This window comes from Meriones unguiculatus, chromosome 11 (assembly GCF_030254825.1).
Source record: "Meriones unguiculatus strain TT.TT164.6M chromosome 11, Bangor_MerUng_6.1, whole genome shotgun sequence".
Taxonomy (NCBI): domain Eukaryota; kingdom Metazoa; phylum Chordata; class Mammalia; order Rodentia; family Muridae; genus Meriones; species Meriones unguiculatus.
In genome coordinates this window covers 61,090,752-61,112,170 of record NC_083359.1, presented here as the reverse complement: position 1 = coordinate 61,112,170, position 21,419 = coordinate 61,090,752, and the positions used below count along the sequence as shown (strand labels likewise).

Genomic DNA, 21,419 nt, shown 5'->3' with positions numbered 1-21,419 from the left:
TTTATTGGCTTTGAGTATATAATTTGATTATGTTATATCTAATAGTTTCCTAATCACCTGTCACTGAGGTCACCCTAGGTATTTGTGTGTGTGTGTGTCATTCTGTATTAATGTTGAGATTTTATATTCCAATGAAAAAAAATGGAAACTGTACTTAGCTTTAAAATGCATCTATGGTTCCTATTTCCATGTTTTACTTAAGGATTCATTTTGCATTTCCTGTTACATATATTGAGCAGCATTCTCAAATGCTAGGTTTCACTATCTACTCTATTTCCCCATCCTATGGAGACTATTCCCTTGCCCAGTTCCTTACTCTATACTTAATTTCTGTATAATTAACATAATTAACATAAACATAAATTTACTCCTAGTTTTACCAGTTAGTTTTCTCCTAAAGTCTTAATTTTTATTTCTGTAATGGATTTTTTTTTGTAATTATCCTTTAAGAGGAACTCTGTTGGAAATAAATCATCTTTATCTTCTTCTATTTTATAATGTCTTCATTAACTTTACTTGAAAGGCTAGTTCCACAAGACACAGAATTCAAGGCTAACACTCATTTTCTTTCTCTGCCTATGGCCTCCATGGTGGTAGACAAGAAGTCCCTTTATTTTGGATCTTGGTCCAGGATGGTTGATGATGACTTCCTAGGGAGTTTTTCAAGATATTTTCTTTGAGCAGTTTCAATACATGTGTCCACAGGATTTGTTCTGTTTGACTTTAATCAGTTCTTTAATATGCACATTCATGCTGTATCCCCACTGTTTTTTGTTGTTTTGTTCTCCTTAACACTACAATATTTTGTTTGGATCTTGAAGGGTTTTTTTTTTCTTTTTTCTTTTTTCTTTTTTGGTTCAGTTTCATAGTGTTCCTGTTGGGGTCTTACTCATCAAAATATACTATCAGTATTTTTCATGTCAGTCTTTCCTATCGCCCCACCAGAATAATCAGCAGTCCACAAGAAAAACACATAGCTCGGTATGGTGCAGTTAGATGAGTCCTGGATTTCTTTACTAGAATTTCCAGGTTCTTTGCTCTTCCTATATTAATTACTAAAAATGATATAGCCAAGAATTGCAGTTATACTTAGCAAAAGTATAACATAAAGAAACCCTTAACTTGACCACATCAGAAACTCAGAAATCCTCATTATTAGCCTTCTGCAATGGTATAAGCTTTAAATTCTTGTCTGTAAATGTGTTTCTACAAAAATGATAACAAAGATAAGAAATATACAAATAAACACTCCAGTGTCTTTTTAATTTTTTTATTTTATTCATTTTATATCCCAATTGTAATCCCTCCCTTTTCTCCTTCTGGTCTTACCCTCCCTCTCTCTTTCCCCTTAATCTCTTCTCCTAGTCCTAAGAAAGAGAGAGCCCTCTTCTACCATCTGAGCCCAGCCTATCAAGTTTCTTTAGGACTGCCTGTATCCTCTTCCTCTGTGACCTGGCAACCCCCCCCCAACACACACAGGGGAGACGTGATCAAAGAGTAGGCAACAGAGTCCATGTTAGAGACAGCCCCTGCCCCCCTTGCTAGGCCACCCACATGGAGACTGAGCTGTCTGTTGACTACATCTGAGCAAGGGTCCTCTTCATACATGGTTCTTGGTTGGTACATCAGTTTCTGCAGGCTCCTACAGGCCCAGATTTGTTAGCTCTGTTGTTCTTCTTATGGAGCTCCTGTCTACTCTGGGTCCTTCTATTTCCCTACTTTTTTCTAGGAATCCCCAGTTTTAGCATCTGCTTCAATCCCCTGCTGGGTGGAGTCTTTCAAAGGACATTTATGGTAGGCTTCCATCCTGTTCCCTCTCTTCAACTGCTTCTGATGTCCATTCTAGTTGTCTTTCTGAATGAGAATTAAGCATCCTCCCTAGGGTTCTCCTTGTTATTTGGCTTCTTTAGGTCTGTGGATTATAATATGATTATCGTGTATTATATGTTTAGTATCTGCTTATAAGTGAGTATATACTTTAGGTGTCTTTCTGCTACTAGATTATCTCACTCAGGATGATCTTTTTTACTTCCATCTATTTGCCTGCAAATTTCATGATTTCCTTGTTTTTAATAGCTGAGTAGTGTTCCATTGTGTAAATGTACCACAACTTCTGTGTCTTAAAGAACAAAGAAACCCTGTGTATCTACATTGGCATCTGTGTGTTCAGAAGCTGATAGGAAATTTACATGTACTGGAAGGTTTCTGGGCAGACATGCTTGCTCCAGTTTAGTAAGTGCTTTCAATAAGAAAAAAGGAAGAACTTGCAACTCTCAGTTTATATGATCAAAATTTCTTCTAATAACCATTTCTGTATTCAGAAATCACTAAAGTCTCACTTCACATTGTGCTTATATTGGTTCTGCTTAAGCCTGTACTTGATCTGCTCTTTCAAACATCCAAATGTGTCTTTTTAGATTCAACAGGAAAATGTGGGACTCCTCCACCTATTGCCAATGGAGACCTCACCACCTTCCCATTACAAGTATATGCACCATTATCGTCAGTTGAATATCAGTGCCAGGCCTATTACCAACTTAAGGGGAACAGCAAAATAACATGTAGAAATGGAGAGTGGTCAGAGCCACCAACATGTTTAGGTAAGTACCTCATTCTCATACATCATAGGAGATTCAGATTCATAATATGGATATTTTTCTGTTACTAATAGAACATTCACAAAATAAAAGTACTGGTTTGCTTATTGCTTCACTGCTAAACATTAGCATGCGAGAAAAACAAGATTATTAGATTTTTTTTATAAAAATAGTTGAAAAATAAAACTGCATGTTTTTCCTTATAATTGAGTTTTTACTAGCATGTATTAATGTCTGTAAAACTGGGTGCCAGCATGCTATTTCTATGCCTGTTGTCTCAGTCAGTGTTCTCTCTCTCTGAATTGACACTATGACCATGGCAACTCACACAAAAGAAAGCATTTAGTTGGGGATTGCTTATAATTTCAGAGGTTTAGTTCATATCATCATGTTTGGGACCATAGTCACACAGAGGCAGACGTGGTGGGGAAGTATCTGAGAGTTCCATATCCAGGTCTGCAGCAGCAGAGATAGGAACACTTCTTCTAACAAGGCTACACCTCTGCCAACAATGCCATAGCACCTAGTCCCTTTCAAGTAGCACAACTCCCCGATGAATAAGCAATAAGAATGGAGGCCATTCTTAGTCAAATCGCCACACCTGTATAGACCTTGCAGTTACTAACTAAATTCAGTGTCCCTCCTGCAATCTCCCTTCTCTTAGATGAGACAACTAACTTCTATTAATCACTGTCATACATTCAAGAGAAATTATTTCACTTTCCACTATGTGAGAAAGAACAAAAAGGAGTTGTCTTCCTGTGTTTGGTTTATTTCACCCAATGTCCTACAAGGCCCTTTTCTAACTAAAATAATAAAATTTTTATGTAATGTCTGAACAGTATTTCATATATAAATTTACCACGTTGTCCTTATAAATTTACCAGTTGATGGGAATCCAGTGTTTTTATCTTAGCTAGTGTGATGTATGTGCAATAAATATATACATGCAGGTTGAATAGGTTGAATAATTTCTTCTGGTCACATACCAAAAAGAATGATACAGGAATAATAGATGGAAGATCTATTTTTAGATTTTTAAGGAATTTCAATATTGTTCTCCATAGTAACTTCATGAGATCACAGTCTTATTAACAGCTTTTGAGTTTCTTTTCCACTACACACTCATGAGAATTTGTAGTTTTTAAGGGCTCCTTTCTCCAACACTATTCTAACTGGGTGATAAGGTATCTTATTGTGGCTTTGATTGGCAGTAAAAAGACAGCTAATGATATTAAGGTTCCTCCCCTCAGGGTCATGTTTACATTTTTTTTTTGAGAAGTGTCTATTCATTTATCCAATTTTGGTTAGCTTATTTTTCTTTTTAAATGATTTTTCAATTCCTTATGTAGTCTTAACATAGAAAACCCCTATAAAATATGTGTAAGTCCCTGAAAATTAATAACTGACAACCATTTACACCAAATCTACTGGCTATCTATTTCTTAGCTGTATTGAATATATTCTCTGTTATCCACAACTATTTCATTGTGATACAATCCATTGGTCCAGGTTTTTTTTTTTTTTTTGCCTTGTAGTTTGAGCATCCAAACTTTGAGCATCCAAAACCAATGCAGTGTTTCCTTTTGTATTTCCTTGTAGTTTACATGTTTTGTTCTTACATTGATATCTTTAATCAAATTTCAATTGATTTTTGCCCAGAATGACAGAATGAAATCAAATTTTAATCATCTTCATGTAGATATCAATTATTCTTATATAATTTATTGAATATGTTACCAATTCTCCACAATATGTTTTAGAACCCGATCAGTTAACTATAGATGCATAAGTCAAATTTTCAAATCTCCTTTTCATTCATAGGACAGTTCATAGTGTTGAGATTACTGTGAGGAGCATGTAAACATATTAAGATATGGTTTTATGATATGTCCAGATTTTTTTATTTTTGCTCAAGTTTCAGTTGTCTACATATTCTATTGCATTTCCACATAAATCTTAGATTTTTCTAAAAAATATTTTTATTAGTATTTCAGAGGGATTTCATAGAATCTATTTGCCTTGTGAAACACGGACATTTTAATATTAATTTTAATTCTTACAACCCATTTACATACATGATTCTCCCCGTTTTGTCTTTTCAGATTCTTTTACCAGTTAACTTATAGTTAAGATTTAAGTTTTCACATAGCTAGATTAATTTTTTGAAGTTACTGATGTTGATATTGCATTTATTTAATTAATTATTTAATTATTGCATTTAGTTAATTCTCAGAAAAAAATGGAATTGACCTATATAAAGGGGTGATTTTTGTATAATAATAATGCATATAATAATAATGCATACCTATCTGTTTTGTTTTAGGTTATTATAATTTAGTTGAGTTTTTAAGATTTACCACATATGCAAGTATATACTGCTCAAATAAAAATGATTTGACTTTGTGTTCAATAATTGGATACTTTATCTTTCTAATTCTAATTCTAATTCTTAAACTGTAGTAAAAACAAAAGATTGTGGAGACTAGACACATCATACTTATTACTGATTATGTAGTCATTTTTTTCTTTTATTAAAAATAGTTTTTTCATACAACACATCCTGATTAGTTGCCTTCCCTCTATTCCTCCCTATGTTTCCTTCTTTCTGGATCCACTACCTTTCCATCCCTCATTGAAAAGCAACAGACTCCTAAGAGATAAAAACCAAAAATAACAAAACAAAATATAAGACGAAGCAAAAGCTATCATATTGGTATACATGGCAATCATGTTGTAGTAAATTTAAAAGGTATCACCTAATAAATGTATATTATTAGGCTATAATTATTACAGTGGTATTATTTAGCCCACTGTCACAATCAATAAGACACAGACATGTGTTTGATTTTATAATTTACCTGTGGCTGGGCAGGTATTATACCTGTGTTGTCCCAATAACCTCTCCATCCACCTCCCAGACCCCATCCAATGTCAACTGCCTTAGCCATTCCTCTCTGAGCTATCTTCAATTCATAATTTTATAAATACTTATTTATTTTTTTCATCTTGGTGTTTTCTCCATCCAGGGCATCCTTGGAGTCTTTCCTTCCAGGCCACAGGGTTTCTTCTCCACACTAACCCATCTTGGGGTCCTCCTTCTTCCTCTCTTCTCATCTCTGTCTTTTTCCCATGATTCTCTTGTCCTCAAAGTTCAGGAACACTACTCCATTCTTCCTTCCTCAGGTTTTAGGCCTTTAATTAACCAATCAGGTAAAATCTCTTAGGTAGGTTTACATAAACAAGGATAGGTGTATCCAGGCAGTAACCAGATCTTGAAGGCTAGTAATTAACATCAAAATACAAGCATCAGACCAACCCCCAACAATTCTCCTTTTCTGTCTAAATAAAAAGACCATTTTTATACAGTGAGAATGATTATGAAACAATTATTAAAACCATAAGCAAGACTTAAGTGTTGAGTCTAAATGTATTTGACAATCTTGAAAAAAAATCTATCCAATCTATGAGGGTCTCAGGTTTTGTACCTAATTTGTTATTATTATAATTTGTATCTATAAACCAAAAAAAAAAACATATTTTTAGACTTAAAACTTTTTTTAATTTCTAAGCAAGTAAGCAAATTATAAATCTATGGCTATTTAGTCTTCAACCCCATCAGAGAATTGAGAAAGAATAAAATTAAATACTTGAGTAAATATGAAGTGCATGTTAGAAGCCTCCAAAAAATAAAAATTGACAGAGACAGTTTGCTACTTGAACAGCCACCCAAAACTCTCTATAACATTGAAGCATCATACTCAGCCTTCTGGTCTAGTACCTTTGCCAGACATATGTTTTGTTTTATCCAATTTTGGTCTATTTAGGAACTATTTAGGTCTTACTTACCCTGTCTTGGCAGAGTTTGGCAGCCGACTTGGCCTGCATTTGAGGTTGCCCATTTTGGTCTGAATTCTGTCTGTCATAAAGCAAGGGCATTTTTGTTGCCCAACTGGCTGGTTTGCCACATTTAAAGCCATCTCCATATGGAGGTTCTTCAACATTCATCATGTTCTTTGAGGAATGCTGGGTACTGTCAGGAGATGACATGTCTCATTGTCAAAGAATCCTTAAAATGATTTATTTTCAAAGCCATATTCTGTAAGTCTCTGAGGTCTATCTTTATGTAATCTATCTATAGACTCATATCTCTTTGTTAAACCTAGGATGTACATTTCTGTGATAAATTAGACTAGTGTCTGACATGACCATGAGTTGATTAACAATTAATTAGATTAATTGTAAATAAGTAAACCTTAAATTTGTATCAGTATACCAAAATTTATACCAATGTATCAAATATAAACTTATGTTTATGTAATATACAAAATCCTATACCAATGAATTAAAAAAAAGCTTATTTGAGGATAGCAAATAAAGCTTTAAGTTGAGGAATAGATTCGGTAATCTATCTTTTGTCTTATAATTCCTCTAAGATATCCATGAATTCCCCTTTTCTTTCTTTTCAACCCTTTTCTCATTATATAAAAATGAAAAAGAGAGAAATCTCTGAGTCTAACCTCATTTTCTCTCCTAATAAGATCATTAATAACTTACAACCATCTCCAATGACAATAAACATTCATAGCACCACAAAACAACCAAAAACCTATACAACCCCTCCCCCCTTAAGTGATATCCTTCTTATAAATTTCTTCTAGCTGATTAAGGATGAAGAAATCCTGTTTGGGGGTCAATTTCAAAGGAAATTGAGAAAAATGGTTAAGCAAGCTAGCAATAACATTTGTGTTCCATTCTCTAAATGTTGAGAAATTCCAGGCTTAATAGAAGTCTTGTTTGGAACAGTTTGAAATGCTAGACCAATTGAGATTAGTAGCTTTTTTGAAGCTGTTCTGGGAGCAGGTTTTTACAAGAAACAGCAACTGAAGCAGTTGAGGCTGGAACATGCAGGATGCTGGGATGTATGTATCACCGTCTCAGCATGCTAAAAGTATGAATTCTGTCAGGTTTGATCCAGCATCAGTGCTGTCAATACTTTTTGTTGTTTGTTTGTTCTTTTTGCTTCTGAAAGCTTATAATTTCTAACAAGCATTATACAGTCCCCAAATCATAAATGTATGAGATGTGTAGGATGCATAGATCAATTAAGGATGGATCTCTGCTCTTTGTATGAGCAGAAGAAAGACATCGGTAAATCTTCATTCATGACGTATGAAAGGGTGTCATGTACATGTCATGGGGATATTGTATTATTGAACATATAATCATTATTATGTTGAAATCAAAACAAGATTTAAATATCCCCCTCTGGGCTTTTAGGCACCTATTGTATTAGGGCAAGTCACTATCTGTCTCCCTTTAGAAGGCTTCACATTTAAAGAGATAAGACTGTAGAAGCACACTCTGGCCAATCCCTGAGAGGGATGCCAACGAGGCTAGATTATGCTGGAGGTTTTTAGTTTAACAAAAGCACTTTAATATTATCAATCGAGCTAAAACATATCCAATCACTATGAGCCAATACATAATCTGTTTGTGGTGGGGTTACTCTCCTGGACTCAAAGGAGTCTCGGTCGCCGTTTGGTGACTGCACACAAGTAAGGGCTCACAACACTTCCGGACCTATTCTGGGGCTCCAGCAGTTCCAATGTTTCCAGGAACAAGATAGCAAGCTTGTCAGGTAGTTCAAAACTGCAAGGAAGTTCCCCTCAGAGCGCCAGCATATTCTGCTGCTCTATGTGAGAGTGCTCAACAGAGAGGGCTTCATTGTCCTGTCTGAGCTATGGGTTTTTATACTTTTTCTTTTTAAGCATGTCATCATTCTATTGTATCACCCCTCTCTTATCTATACAGGCTGGTTTCTGGCTTCCTTCTGCTTATCTCCTCCCTCCAGCATGTGCCTATGGGCACACATTGCTTATAGTCTCACTACAAAGCCATTTTCCCTTGGCAACAAAAAAGGCATTATCTTTTAACATCAACATATTTAAATTCTTTTTTTACCTTTAATGTTTAAGGATACCCTATGAATCTTACAGCTGTTTAGAGGCTTAGGCCTGGGTTTTTATATTTGTTGTGACTACTTTTTGTTATTAAAAAGCATGAGGCTGGTCAGCTGATATTCTCTGCAAGAGGTTTATTAGGAGGGTATGGAGGTAGGAGGGAGCAGGACATGAAGAGAGAGAGAGAAAAAGGAAGGGGTGCCGAGAGAGAGAGAGAGAGAGAGAGAGAGAGAGAGAGAGAGAGAGAGGAGAGTAAGAGATCATGAGAGTAAGAGAGAGTGTAAGAGAGAGACCACGTGTCGGGGTTGGCCCTTTAAGGGGCAAGGTAACCATGCCTTCCAGGTGTGGCCATCTGGCGGGTGACACAAGATGACATCAGAAGTTGCTGGGTAACCCAGGAGCAGGTTGTGTTCCAAAATACTAACACTTTTGTCCTATCCCCTTTTTCTATATGGAATGGGCTGTTATGCCTTTATAGCCAAACTTTATATAAACGCTCTTTTATCTTTAGAGTTTAGGCATACCCTTGGCATTTTGTACCTGGGTTTTTACATGCTGTGGCTTTTTGCCCTCTCCCTTTTTCAGACATGACTAACATTTGTCCCTGGTGAAAATGTCTCACTTTCAAAGGTTAAGCCAGCTGCCAGAGTAGTGTGACACCATCTCTCCTTACATAATCCTAAAACTGATCTGAATCCAACCTCTAGTTCGTAAGGACATAACATCCATTAAAAAAAAAAAAAAAAAAAAAAAAAAAAGAAGTTACATAGATACCTTAAGGAAAAAATTTGTCATTTTGAATCCTAGACTGTGTTTGCAAGGGGTAATCAGGAGAGGTTTCTGCCCTGACTTGATTGTGTAAATTAGGCTGATCCAGAACTCAAAAGTCTGCCTGTTTCTGTCTCCTTTGTTTGATTAAAGGAATGTGCCCTCACTTTCATATGTAAATATTTCATCTCAAATCCATATCACTATAACTCAAAACTTTTAAACAAAAATCAAGCAAAGAAATACTAATATTTTAAGTTTTGGGCCAGTTGTGCCAATTTAGGCTGTAAAAAGCAAGGCCCGGCTTTATCCTTTCTTTTTTTAGAATTTAGTTGTTGTTAAATCATATTAGTGGACCCTTCCAGAAAGAGCTGACAAGCATCTTGCGGCCAGAGAGCTTTGAATTCCAGCCGCTATTTCGATCAGGAAGAGCACCCCTTGTATTGTCCCATCACTTAGCTTTCTTCTCCACCTTCTCCCTGAACTTCTGTGGAGAGGACATGGCAAACTGTAATCGCCATTAAACAGGTTGCCGCCAGGCCCACGACCACAACAACGAAAACAAAGACAAAAGAAGTTCCAAGCACCGTCGGCTATGGCACTTTCCATGTTGGGTGCCAATTTAGACCTAGCTCTGTCTAAAAGGCTGCAGGTCTCCCAGTGTCACCTCTCCAATCCAAAGAGTTCCCACGTTTCCTCTACCATTGCTGATTTTGTTGCTCTGTGAGAGCTAAGCAAGTGGGAAGCAGCAGCCAGCGTTGTTTTGTTAACTCTGCTCAGTTAGTCTCCCGGCAGCTAGCTGTAGGCTGGTTTTTTGTTTGTTCGTTTGTTTGTTTTGTTTTGTTTTGTTTTTTTCTTGTGGGCTTGTTTAAGAATTTCTCTTAAAGAGGCAGTAGGAGACACGTTTTGACCTGGAAGTTTTTAGGTTTTAAGCTTGGGTTGTTTTACTGGAAGTTTATTCACCCTGCAAAACTGTGAATGATAAAGTATGATTTTAAGGGTGTGGATATATAAATTTAGTTGGGCACCATATATTGTTGTAAACAAAAATGGTGTTAGGCTATATAATGTTTAATATTAGCCCTATGATTATTATGGTGGTACCATTTAGCCCACTATCACAATCAATAAGACTCAGACACCTGTTTGATTTTATAATTGCCTTATTTACCTTGGACTGGGCAGATATTTCACCTACGCTGTCCCAATAACCCCTCCATCCACCTCCCAAGCCCCATCCAATGCCAACCACCTTAGCCATTCCTTTCTGGGCTACCTTCCATCCATGATTTTATAAATACTTGCTTATATTTTCATCTTGCTGTTTTCTCCATGCAGGCCACCCTCGGAGGTCTTATTCCCAGCCCACGTGGTTCCTTCTCCACACTAACCCATCATGGTGTCTCCCTTCTTCCTCTCTTCCCATCCCTCTGTCTCTTTCCTGTGATTCTCCTGTCCACCATGGCCAGGAACCTTAGCCATGCCTACCCATTCTGCCCTGCTCAGGTTTTAGGTATAATGTCAATCAATCAGGTATAATGTCCTAGGCAGGTTTATACAAGCAAGGATAGGTATATCCAAGCAGTATATCTTGAGGGCCAGTAATTAGCATCAAAATACAAGCCTCAGACCTACCTCCAACAGTCCCAAGAGTAGTCAGAGTCAGAGGCCCACAAGTTAATATCTATAATATATACCAAGAGGACCTTTTGTAAAACCACATAGGCCCTGTGCTTGCTCCTTCAATCTTTGAGCTCATATGTATCTTGCTTAGTTGATTCAGAGGACGTTGTACTTCTGGTGTTTTTCATCTGTCCTTGTTCCTACACTCTTTCTGTGTCCTCTGCTGTAGAAGTCCCTGAGCTCTGAGGGGAGGGATTTGATGAAAACCTCCAATTTCACTCTCACTACATGATGTATGGCTGTGGGTCTTTGCATCTGCTGCCAGAGAAAGCCTCTCTGATGATACATATAGTCAATTCTTTAGGGCATTTTACATACAGCACTAGGATGGTGCTACTACATATGTTAGGTGTACATAAGCTGTTGATAATTCTGCTGTACTATCTTTTTTTCCGTAACTAATATGTTTAGTCATTTTAATCCTGAATATATGTAGAATTTTATCATGTGCTTTCCCTGTAACTATTGAAATGATAACTTATTCATTCCTTCATAACTTATTCATTCCTTGAAGGTGATGCAGTACATTATTAATACATACATACATACACACATATACATATATATCATATGAATACATATGAATACATTTATGTCATATATATGCATATGATATATAAGTTGAATTATCCTCAGTTTCTTGGGATGCAATAAAAGTTGATTGTGGTGTATCATCTTTAAGAATTCCCACAGAAGCACATTTAAAAATTTAAATAAACTTCAAGAAACCAGCAAATAAATTGCCTCTTCAGCTCATTGGCTATTTCATGATTGACAGTCTCGTTTACTTAGCTTTGAAGTTCTCTACATCTTTATAAATTATAGCTTTTACCCTTGTCTGATGTGTCTATGCTAAAGATTTTCTCGTAGTTTGTATGCTGGGTTTGCTCTACTGAATGCTTCTTTGCTGTACAAAATCTGTCTTGCCAAAGCTCTGCAGTCAACTTTTCTACCTTCAGTTTTCCTAGTTTTGCTAGAATACGGTCTGCAGGTAAGGCATGGTCAGTCACCCAGTGGCTGGCTGCCACAATGGAAGCAAACTCTATTTGAAGGATCTTTGATGTCCATCATCTTCTTTGAGGTAATTTTGGGATGCTGCCAGGAGTGACATGTCTCACTGTCGAAAACAACAACAACAACAACAACAACAACAACAAAAAACAAAACCTTTTTTTAATAATAAAACATCTAGCCAGGCATTAGCATATGCCTGTAATTCCAGCTCAGGGAGGCAAAGGCAGGTGGATCTCTGTGAGTTCACGGCCAGCCTGCTCTACAAAGCAGATCTGGAACAGCCAAGGCTACACAGAGAAACCTCATTTTTAAAAATAAAACAAGACCTCCCCCCAAAATAATTAATCATCTTTATTCTATAGATTAATCTATAGTTTATATTATTATAATTATAGATTATATATATATTAATCTATAGATTAAAGATGTAGATCTCTGGAGTTTAGACCATCCATCTATTTACAGTGTATCGAATAAGCAAATATTGCTTGTTTTTAGCTATTTAACTAAACTAATCAATAAACATGACCATAAGTTTGATTGACTACTAACTGGCATTCTATAATTAGCCTAAACAGTTTGTATTAGCAGCTTACAAAAGAACTAAACTTCACATTACATTTTTAATGAGTTACATTTCATTTAAATACATTTCATTTAAATGAGTTACATAAGTCCACTACCTTATACAGGAGTTCAAACAAGCATATATACAGTATATTGTAACAAAAATAACCGTAAATTTGTTTCAATATAGAATAATATATACCAATGTAAAAATATCTGAGACTAGTGGTTGCTCTTTAGCTTAAAAGTAGATTCAAGAATCTGTCCTTTTATCCTATATCCCCCTTTTTTCTTGTCATTCTGTCTCCCCCTTTTCCTTAACATTAAGTAGGAAAGAAAGGATAAAGGAACAAAAAAGAAAAAGAAGAAAAAGTTCCCTGAATCTAAGCTCCTTTATTTTGATAGCTGCCTGGCCAAGACCGTGAACAGCTTGCAAACAAACCACCTTAAATGATGACAAGTATTCATCACCCACTGAATGACCAAAACAACCCATCCCGAATTTTGGGAATCAGGCATTGTTCTCTTAAAATTGCTTCCTGCTGTCTGTGTACTGTTATGCCTGAATCGCAAGACCCCAAAAGATCACCACCAGGAGTCGAGTCCATTGCAAAACACATGAGGATCTTTTTATTACAAGCTGCAGCTTTGGCCCACACTTCCACCGCCTAAGCAGTGAGAGGCAAGAGCCCCATGCTCGGGTTAGTTGGGTGATTTAAAGATTCTGGTCCCTCCCAGCATGCCCAAAGCAGGGGCATTCCTGCCTGGTAAGCATCTATTGGTCAAGACACAAAAGGGATGTTGCATTTTGAATTGATTGGCTATAGGAAGGTTCCCAAACCATTAGTGGTCTCCTGTCCCTTCCTAGGGGGATGGGCCAGTTTCCTAGCAACTGTATCTCTAGTGGGCAGGAAAAGAAGGCAGTAAGGCCAGTTCTTCCCCTCACAGCATTAAGGATGGACATTTCTCCATTTGTCTAGCCTTAGTTCAAGTTTTTAAACTTTAAAATAATAGCCACTGATTTTTAATCCTTTGGTCTCTCAGTACAATATTCCCTTTTGGGAGCCCTAAGAAAATTGGGATAAATGGCACATCTTGAGAGAGCTAGCTTTATCAATTGTTGTTCAGATGGAAAGGTACAGGGCTTAACTACAATCCTGGCTGGTACTGCCTGTGATTCTGGATGATCTAGCTAGTTATATAGAACCTTCTTTTTTTTTTAATTTTATTTTTTCTTATCAGTTACATTTTATTAACTCTGTATAGAAGCTTCTTTAAATGCTGATTTTTGAGGAAATACCTATTGAAGCAATCTGTGAGGCTGAATCGCCTGGGCTACTTGGCTTTGTTGTCTGGGTCTTTTGCTCTGTAAACATATAACCTTTTAAAGGTAATACACATTTTTACATTAACACATGTATGGAATGTATAGTGTGCAAACAGTTAAAGATGATTCTCTGCTCTTTATTTGAGCAGGTAAAATGCATCTTTCTTTCTTTATATGTTAGTTTGAACAGTATAACTAAACTGTAATATAAATGTCCATCCATGCCATATGAAGGGATGCCATGATAAGTCCTGAGGACTCTGTAGCCACCAAGATTTATTGCTATGCAAAGATGTGGTCTCATGCTTCAGCCAGTCTCAGAGCTGTTCCCATGAAGGGGGATCAGCAATTTATGTTACCTGTTCTGTTGTTTTTCTTAGTTTCTTCATATCTACAGCCTAGATCTTCAGGATATCTCTCCTGAAAAAAAATCTAATCTTTATTAATTCTGAAGGAATCTATAGCTTTTCTTCTTCTGTTGAAACAAAAACAAAACCTCTCCCACTACATAACACATTTGCTGACTCCCATTCTGGTGCTAGCACATATATAGGATGATCTAATTCAAAATCCAGTGTTTTTCAGCAGTTGTGCTTAGCTGTCTCATTTGACATTTAAAAAGTTTCAGTTCCATAGCGCATAATATCCCCTTTCTGCTCTTTGAGCATTTTCTTTAGAGTCCTGTTAGATTTCTCCATAATTGATTATTGTATAGGAATGTAATATATTCTGTAACATTTTTTATACCAAAATGTCTAAAACATTGTTGCACTTTACTGTATACATTTGTTGGAATATTAGTCTTAATTATTAGTCTTTATTTGTAAACACGTTTCTAAGATAGCCATTGCATTTAATAAATGTGCAATCTCAGAATCATTCTTTTCAGAATTGCAGTCAAAAGCCCAATGGAATTCTGAATATAAGTCTATGGTATGGTACACATGTTTTAATTTTTCAAACTCTGCAAAATAAACACATGTTTTTGTATAACATTTCTCTAAGGTGACATTATTGAAAAGAATCTCTATTTTTAACTCAACATATAAACCTTCATCTAGTAGTTGATCCTAACTATATAATATATAATATCCAGTTTGACCATGTAGGTTTACAGCTGAGGCTTTTTTTTTTAATCTAGCATTTCCATAGGCTGCCATTCTGTAATCCCCTTAATTCCTTGTGTATTTCTTTCATCTGGAACTCTTTTTTTTTCTTGTTTATTTTTTTTCTGTTGCTGTAGGTTCCAGATTATATTCCTCTGAAGATTCTTTATTCTGAATCACAGGACTTTTCCATTTCTTTTCTATTGCCCCCACTCTAGCATTTAATTTTTTCAAACTTTTTCTTCTCTACATCTGCTTTCTTCTGATCACTCTCAAAAAGAATATATAAAATTGCAATCATTACTGAAAATATAGTTATTTCTAGGCCAAGAGAGTCAAAACACAACTGTATATGATTCAAATGCCCTCTTCCACAGCATTTTTTATTTTTTAATGTGGAAAACATCTTCTTTTTTAATCTCCCCAATTCTCTCCTTTCTACAAAGACTTTATAATTTAAACTTAATATTTTTCCATGACTAAATTCAGTTTGTTTACTTTTTTAACATCTATGTACTTTTGAAAATATTACTACCCAGTGTTCTTTCTCTCTCATTTCTATGGAGACTTTATTTTTTTATTTCTCTTTTTTTAAAGACTATTTTTTCTTCTTTTTTGGAGAGTTTTATTTTTCTTTCTCCTTTCCTTGGAGATTTTACTTTATATGTGTTTTTATTTACCTCTCCTTTACCTCTTAAAACTTAATATTTTTTTCTTTATTAATATTCTCTAAACTCTTTTCCATCTTTCCATGGTTTATTCTTTTTAATTTTTGAATTTCAAATCATTTATAACTGTTTGTGAATGTTTATACTCAGTCTCTTTCTTTAGCATTTAAACATTATTTCAAACATTTTTACCAGATCAGAAGCTTGGCTGCGCTTGGATTTCTTTTGTGTGTTCTCTCTGGCTTGTGCTAGTCAGCACAGACCTCACACCGCCTGGTCCTGACCTTGTCCTACAGGTCACAGGATGGAGGCATTACTGTCATCTCCATATGTCTATAGCTGGTGTCTGCCAAACCTCATGTTCCCAGCATCAGTAGGCATCAGATAGGAGCTTTGTGTGGGACTCCTCACACCTCCTCCATGGCATGTGCCCTTTATCTGCCATTGATTATGCCTTGGGAAGTACTTTTGTGGGACACAATGAGTCACCAAGTTTCCATAGGCTCCAAGCTTTTGCTGGCTCTAGCTGGGCTCTGGGTAGGCTTGAGAGACACTGCACTGCAGCTCTGGAACCCTCCAGCTAAGTTAGCTCATGGCTATACTCAAGGGGTTCTTTGCACAGCAGGGTCTGCTAAGGATCCAGCTTGTGAAGTAGACTTGGCTCCGGCTCCTGCTTCCCTGTTGCTACCCCACAACCAGCTATAGCTATTTGATCTAGCTATTGACCTGTCCGCATGCTCATAACCCTTCCCCTGCTGCTGCTCATAGACTCAGTCTTTATTCTTCCTGGATTTTTTTTTTTTTTGGTTCCCATCCTCCTCTGGTCCCACCCTTCTTCCTACCCACTCCCTTTCCCTACTCCTTGGGAAAAGGGTGTCCCCACTAACACACCCCAGCACTTCAAGTCCTGTCAGGACTCTTCCACAGTGGCCATGCAAAGCAGCTCCACTAGGGGGAAGTGATCGAAAAATATGCAGCAGAGTCCGTGGTCAGAGATAGGCCCCGCTCCCCTTACAAGGGGACCCACAAGAAGACCAAATTGCCCATAGGGTATATATGTATAGGGATCCTAGATCCAGGCCATTCACGGTCTTTGGTTGGTGCTTCTGTCTCCGCAGGCTCCACTGAGTCCAGGTTAGTTGGCCCTGTTGGTCTTCTTGTGAAACTTCTGTCCACTCTGGGTTCTTCTATCCTTCCCCTAACTCTTCCACAAGGCTCCCTGTGCTCCACGAAATCTTTGGCTGTTAGTCTCAGCATCTGTTTCCATCCTTTGCTGGGTGGAGCCTCCCAGAAGACAGCTCTGCTAGGCTCTCATCTGCAAGCAGAGCAGAGTGTCTTTTTTAGTGTCAGGGTTGGCTCTCCTTCACAGCGGGGGTCTCAGGTTGAGGCAGGGATTAGTTGGACATTGCTCTATCTTCATCCCCGCACATCTTGTAGGCAGGGTAAATTTTGGGTGGAAATGTTCGTAGGTGGGTTGGTGTTCCCCTCACGCCACTAAGAAGTCCTGTCTAGTTAGAGCGTGGTCTCTTCATTCTCCATGACCCCTGCTACTAGATTCACCCCCGTATCCTCCTTGGAGCCTACCCTGTTGTAGGTCTCCAGCTTGTCTCAGAAATGCCCCCTCCCACAGTTTCTCTTCTCTCTGCAAGCTCCCTTCCTGCCCAAGCTCTCCCCATATCCACTCCTCACCCTTGTTTCCCTCTGTACTCTCTCTCTTATTCTGCTCTGTCTCTTCAACTATTTTTGATGCCTATTCTATTTCCCCTTCTGGGTGAAATTAAAACATCCTTTCTTGGGCCCTCCTTCATACTCAGCTTCTTTGGGTCTGTGAACTGTAGTATGGTTATACTCTTCTATGTGACTAATATCCTCTTATAAGTGAATACATACCATGTGTGTCTTTTGGGGTCTGGATGTCCTTACTCAGGATGGTCTTTTCTAGTTCCATCCATTTGCCTGCAAATTTCATGATTTCCTTCTTTTTAATAGGTGTGTAATATTCCATTGTGTATATGTATCAATTTTCTTTATGCATTCTTCAGTTGAGGGACATCTGGGTTGTTTCCAGTTTCTGGCTATTGTGAATGAAGCTGCTATGAACATAGTTGAGCAAATGTCCTTGTATCTTAGAGCATCTTTGGGGTATATGGGCAGGAGTAGTATGGCTGGGTCTTGAGGTAGACCTTTTCCCAATTTTTTGAGAAATCTCCAGATTGATTTCCAAAATGATTTATACTTCTAGCAGCAATGGAAGAGTGTTCTTTTTTCTCCCCATCCTCAACAGCATGTGTTGTCACTTGAGTTTTTAATCTAAGTCAGTCTTATGGGTATAAGATGGACTCTCAGAGTGATTTTGATTTCCACTTCCTGATTTGCATTTCTCTGCATGGTACTGGCATAGAAACAGACTGCTTGATCAATGAAATTGAATTGAAGACCCAGAAATAAACCCATAGATCTACAGACACCTTATTTTTGACAAAGAAGGCAAGGCCATACAATGGAAAAAAGACAGCATCTTCAACAAATGGTGCTGGTCTAACTGGATGTCTACATGTAGAAAAATGCAAATAGATTCATATTTATCACCCTGTACAAAACTCAGGTCCAAGTGGGTCAAAGAACTCAACATAAAATCATAAACACTAAATCTATTAGAAGAAAATAGGAATAAGCCTTGAACTCATTGGTACAGGAGACAACTTCCTGAACAGAACACCAACAGCTCAGGCTCCAAGGTCAACAATTAATGAATGGTACCTCATGAAACCGATAAGCTTTTGTAAGGCAAAGAACACTGTCAACAGAACAAAACAGCAGCCTACAGTTTAGGAAAAGATCTTCACCAACCGTATATCTGACAAAGGGCTAATATCCTCAAAATACATAAAGAATTCCAGAAATCAAACACCAAGAAACCAAACAATCCAATTTAAAAATGGGGTACAGAGCTAAACAGAGCATTTTCAATAAAGGAATCTTGAATGGCTGAGAGGCACTTAAAGAAATGCTCAATGTCATTAGTCATCAGACTCCAATCAAAATTACTCCATCTTCAAAAAGCCAAGCCTAGGCCTCTGCTGCAGTTGCTGAGTTATGGAGCCTGAATTCAGCCTCTCTGTGCCAGTTGCCAGCCTTTCCCATCACATAGCAGGCTAGGGTGTGTACCTCCCCTATCCCTGGCCCCTCTTCCAACCCTTTTCCTCAACTGCACAAAGCTTGGGAAAAATCACTGCTCTTATCACAAGCTGAAGCCAGTCCTCTGTCCTGGATAGCATGTGGTTGGTTTCTCTCTCTTTGTGTCTCTCTTTCTCTCTCTCAGATCCTATGCTTGGATTTCTAGCCAAACTGTGAGTACCAAGTGTAGAAAGAAAAATAAGTTTTTTATAAGCCCATTGAAGCTCCCAAATGATTACATATAAAACTATTAAAACTATTAGATTTATTTTTTAATAATTTATTTACTTTTATTTTATGTGAATTAGTGTAAAGATGTCAGATCTCTGAAGTTACAGATAGATGTGAGCTGCCATGTGGGTGCTAGAAATTGAACCCAAGTCCTTTGGAAGAGCAGACAGTGCTCTTAACCACTGAGCTATCTCTCCAGCCCACTATTAGATTTATTAATAAGCTTTAAAACACTATAGCTGGGCTGATATTCATCTATTCTAACATAACATACTTGCCTAGCTACTTGCTACCCACGTGCCCCATGTTACTTGCCATCGTAGTCTTGTCTTGGCTGCTTTGCTCCATCAGTCTGTCTTCATGGTGAAGTCCTTGTGGTGACCACCTCCTCTCTTTTTCCTCAACTTTCTCCCTGGGATAGGAAGTTCAGCCCTAATGATTATGTCCAGCTATTGGCTATTCAGCTATTTATTAGCCAATCAGAGATGATGGAGAGCAATTTTGACACAACATTGAGCCAGGAGATTCTTCATAGAAATAACAACACAGACTTCTGGACTGCAACCAGATTTCTGGACACAGAAATCAGCATCTGAATCCACAGAGCACAAGACCGTCCCCAAAACGTTGGCACCCATCTGTAACACTTAATCCCAGTCTCACCAGTAGTACATAATCATCTGTGCTGTGACACAGGGTGCCACCCTAAATGTGTTGGTGGGAGACATCCTGATCCAGGACACTACACTCTCCTCCCTTTCTACCAATGTAAGACTAGAAACCAGGAGAGTTGGTGGACACGATGCTTTTCACTTGTCTAGTGTGGCAATTTGATAGATTTTACTTTTTACAACTATCAAAATAAAATTCATTATGTAGTAATCACTATCCATAGTTACAACTTTGTGTGCAAATGATAAACATTATAAAGGTAGTTATGATTTTTCATCCTAATCACAGTATTCTCATTGTAGTACTTAACTATAATTATCTCACTGAACCTTATATCAGAATATCATATACAGGCCAAGCTTCAATTTTTGTACCTTTGCCCAGTACGTTAATCAATGCAGCCAACCATGAATGTCCTGAAATACAAATGTCTTATTTAATTGATGTTAGGAATCTTTGTTGTTGAAATTTAATTATAACACCAAACACGTTTTAACCTCATTTGCCATTCAATATAAACTAATTCAATGTGGTGCTTTAATACAGATTTTAAAAACAGTTGGATAAATATTGTTCAAAAGCTGAGTGTCTCTAGGTTTATGTATTATTTAATGAACTTTGGTAATTGTTTTTTTCAGTTGCATGTGTAATACCAGAAGAAACTATGAGAAAACATAACATAGTTCTCAGATGGAGAGCAAATGAGAAGATATATTCCAAATCAGGAGAGGCTGTTGAATTTTACTGTCAACCTGGCTATAGACCAGCAAAAAAATCACCTGCTTTTCGTACAAAGTGTATTGATGGTCACATCAATTATCCAACTTGTGAAAAATGTAATTTTTTTTGCTAGACCTTATGGATGAACCTTTGTTTGGTAATGGCCATACATATTAGTAATAGAGTTTTAATTTACATTTGAAATATTGTTTAATTTCTTCTCATAAGTATAAACTTTTGCTTATGTGATGATTAATTTTGAAACTGAAAAGCTGTTACCACAAATGCAAAACCAGGGTATTCAAAAGTTCTAATCCAAAATGTGATGTGTCCTAGCACAAACATCAGTGGCAAGAAGACATGTAACTTCTTCAGTGTCTGTTTCTATCCAGCACAATCTCAAATCTTTATGGATACCTTTTGATCTAAGGTTCTGATTCACAGTAAGTGGAAGAAACATCGTTTCAGTCTTCAAACTATTTTGATTTGACAAATATGTAACAGCAAAAATGTCATATTTAACATTACTAATGAATGTAAATAATTACTATATACTACCTTTTATCAATAAACAAATTTAAGAAACTTTTCACATATGAGCTTCTAAACAGTAATTTGGTACATTGAAATATTTATGCAGTTATACAATGGGATTAAAATTTTAACTTGGAACACTATTCCATCACTGTCATAATATTGACATTAAAAGCTATAAATATTCTGTATCACTTAGGGCCTTAGGGTTTTATTGCTGTGAAGAGACACCATGACCAAGGCAACTCTTATAAAAAGAAAAAACATTTAACTGAGGCTTGCTTACAATTTGAGAGGTTTGGTCTGTTATCATCATGGTGGGAAGCATGGCAGCATCCAGGCAGACATGATGCTGGAGAAGAAGCTGAGAGAACTGCATCTTGACCTGCAGG

General features: G+C 37.1%; 1 protein-coding gene across 4 annotated transcripts in view; it reads left to right on the top strand.

The window, feature by feature from the left end:
* Window positions 1-21,089, top strand: part of LOC110564827 (complement factor H-like) — a 101,623-nt gene extending 80,534 nt beyond the window's left edge. For all 4 annotated transcript variants that reach the window (XM_060364402.1, XM_060364403.1, XM_060364404.1 and 1 more), the window contains 2 exons: window positions 2,418-2,600; window positions 20,412-21,089. In XM_060364402.1, the coding sequence (XP_060220385.1) occupies window positions 2,418-2,600; window positions 20,412-20,626 (398 nt within the window). In that variant the 3' untranslated portion in view covers window positions 20,627-21,089. The remainder of the gene's footprint in view (window positions 1-2,417; window positions 2,601-20,411) is intronic.
* The last annotated feature ends 330 nt before the right edge of the window (window positions 21,090-21,419 follow it).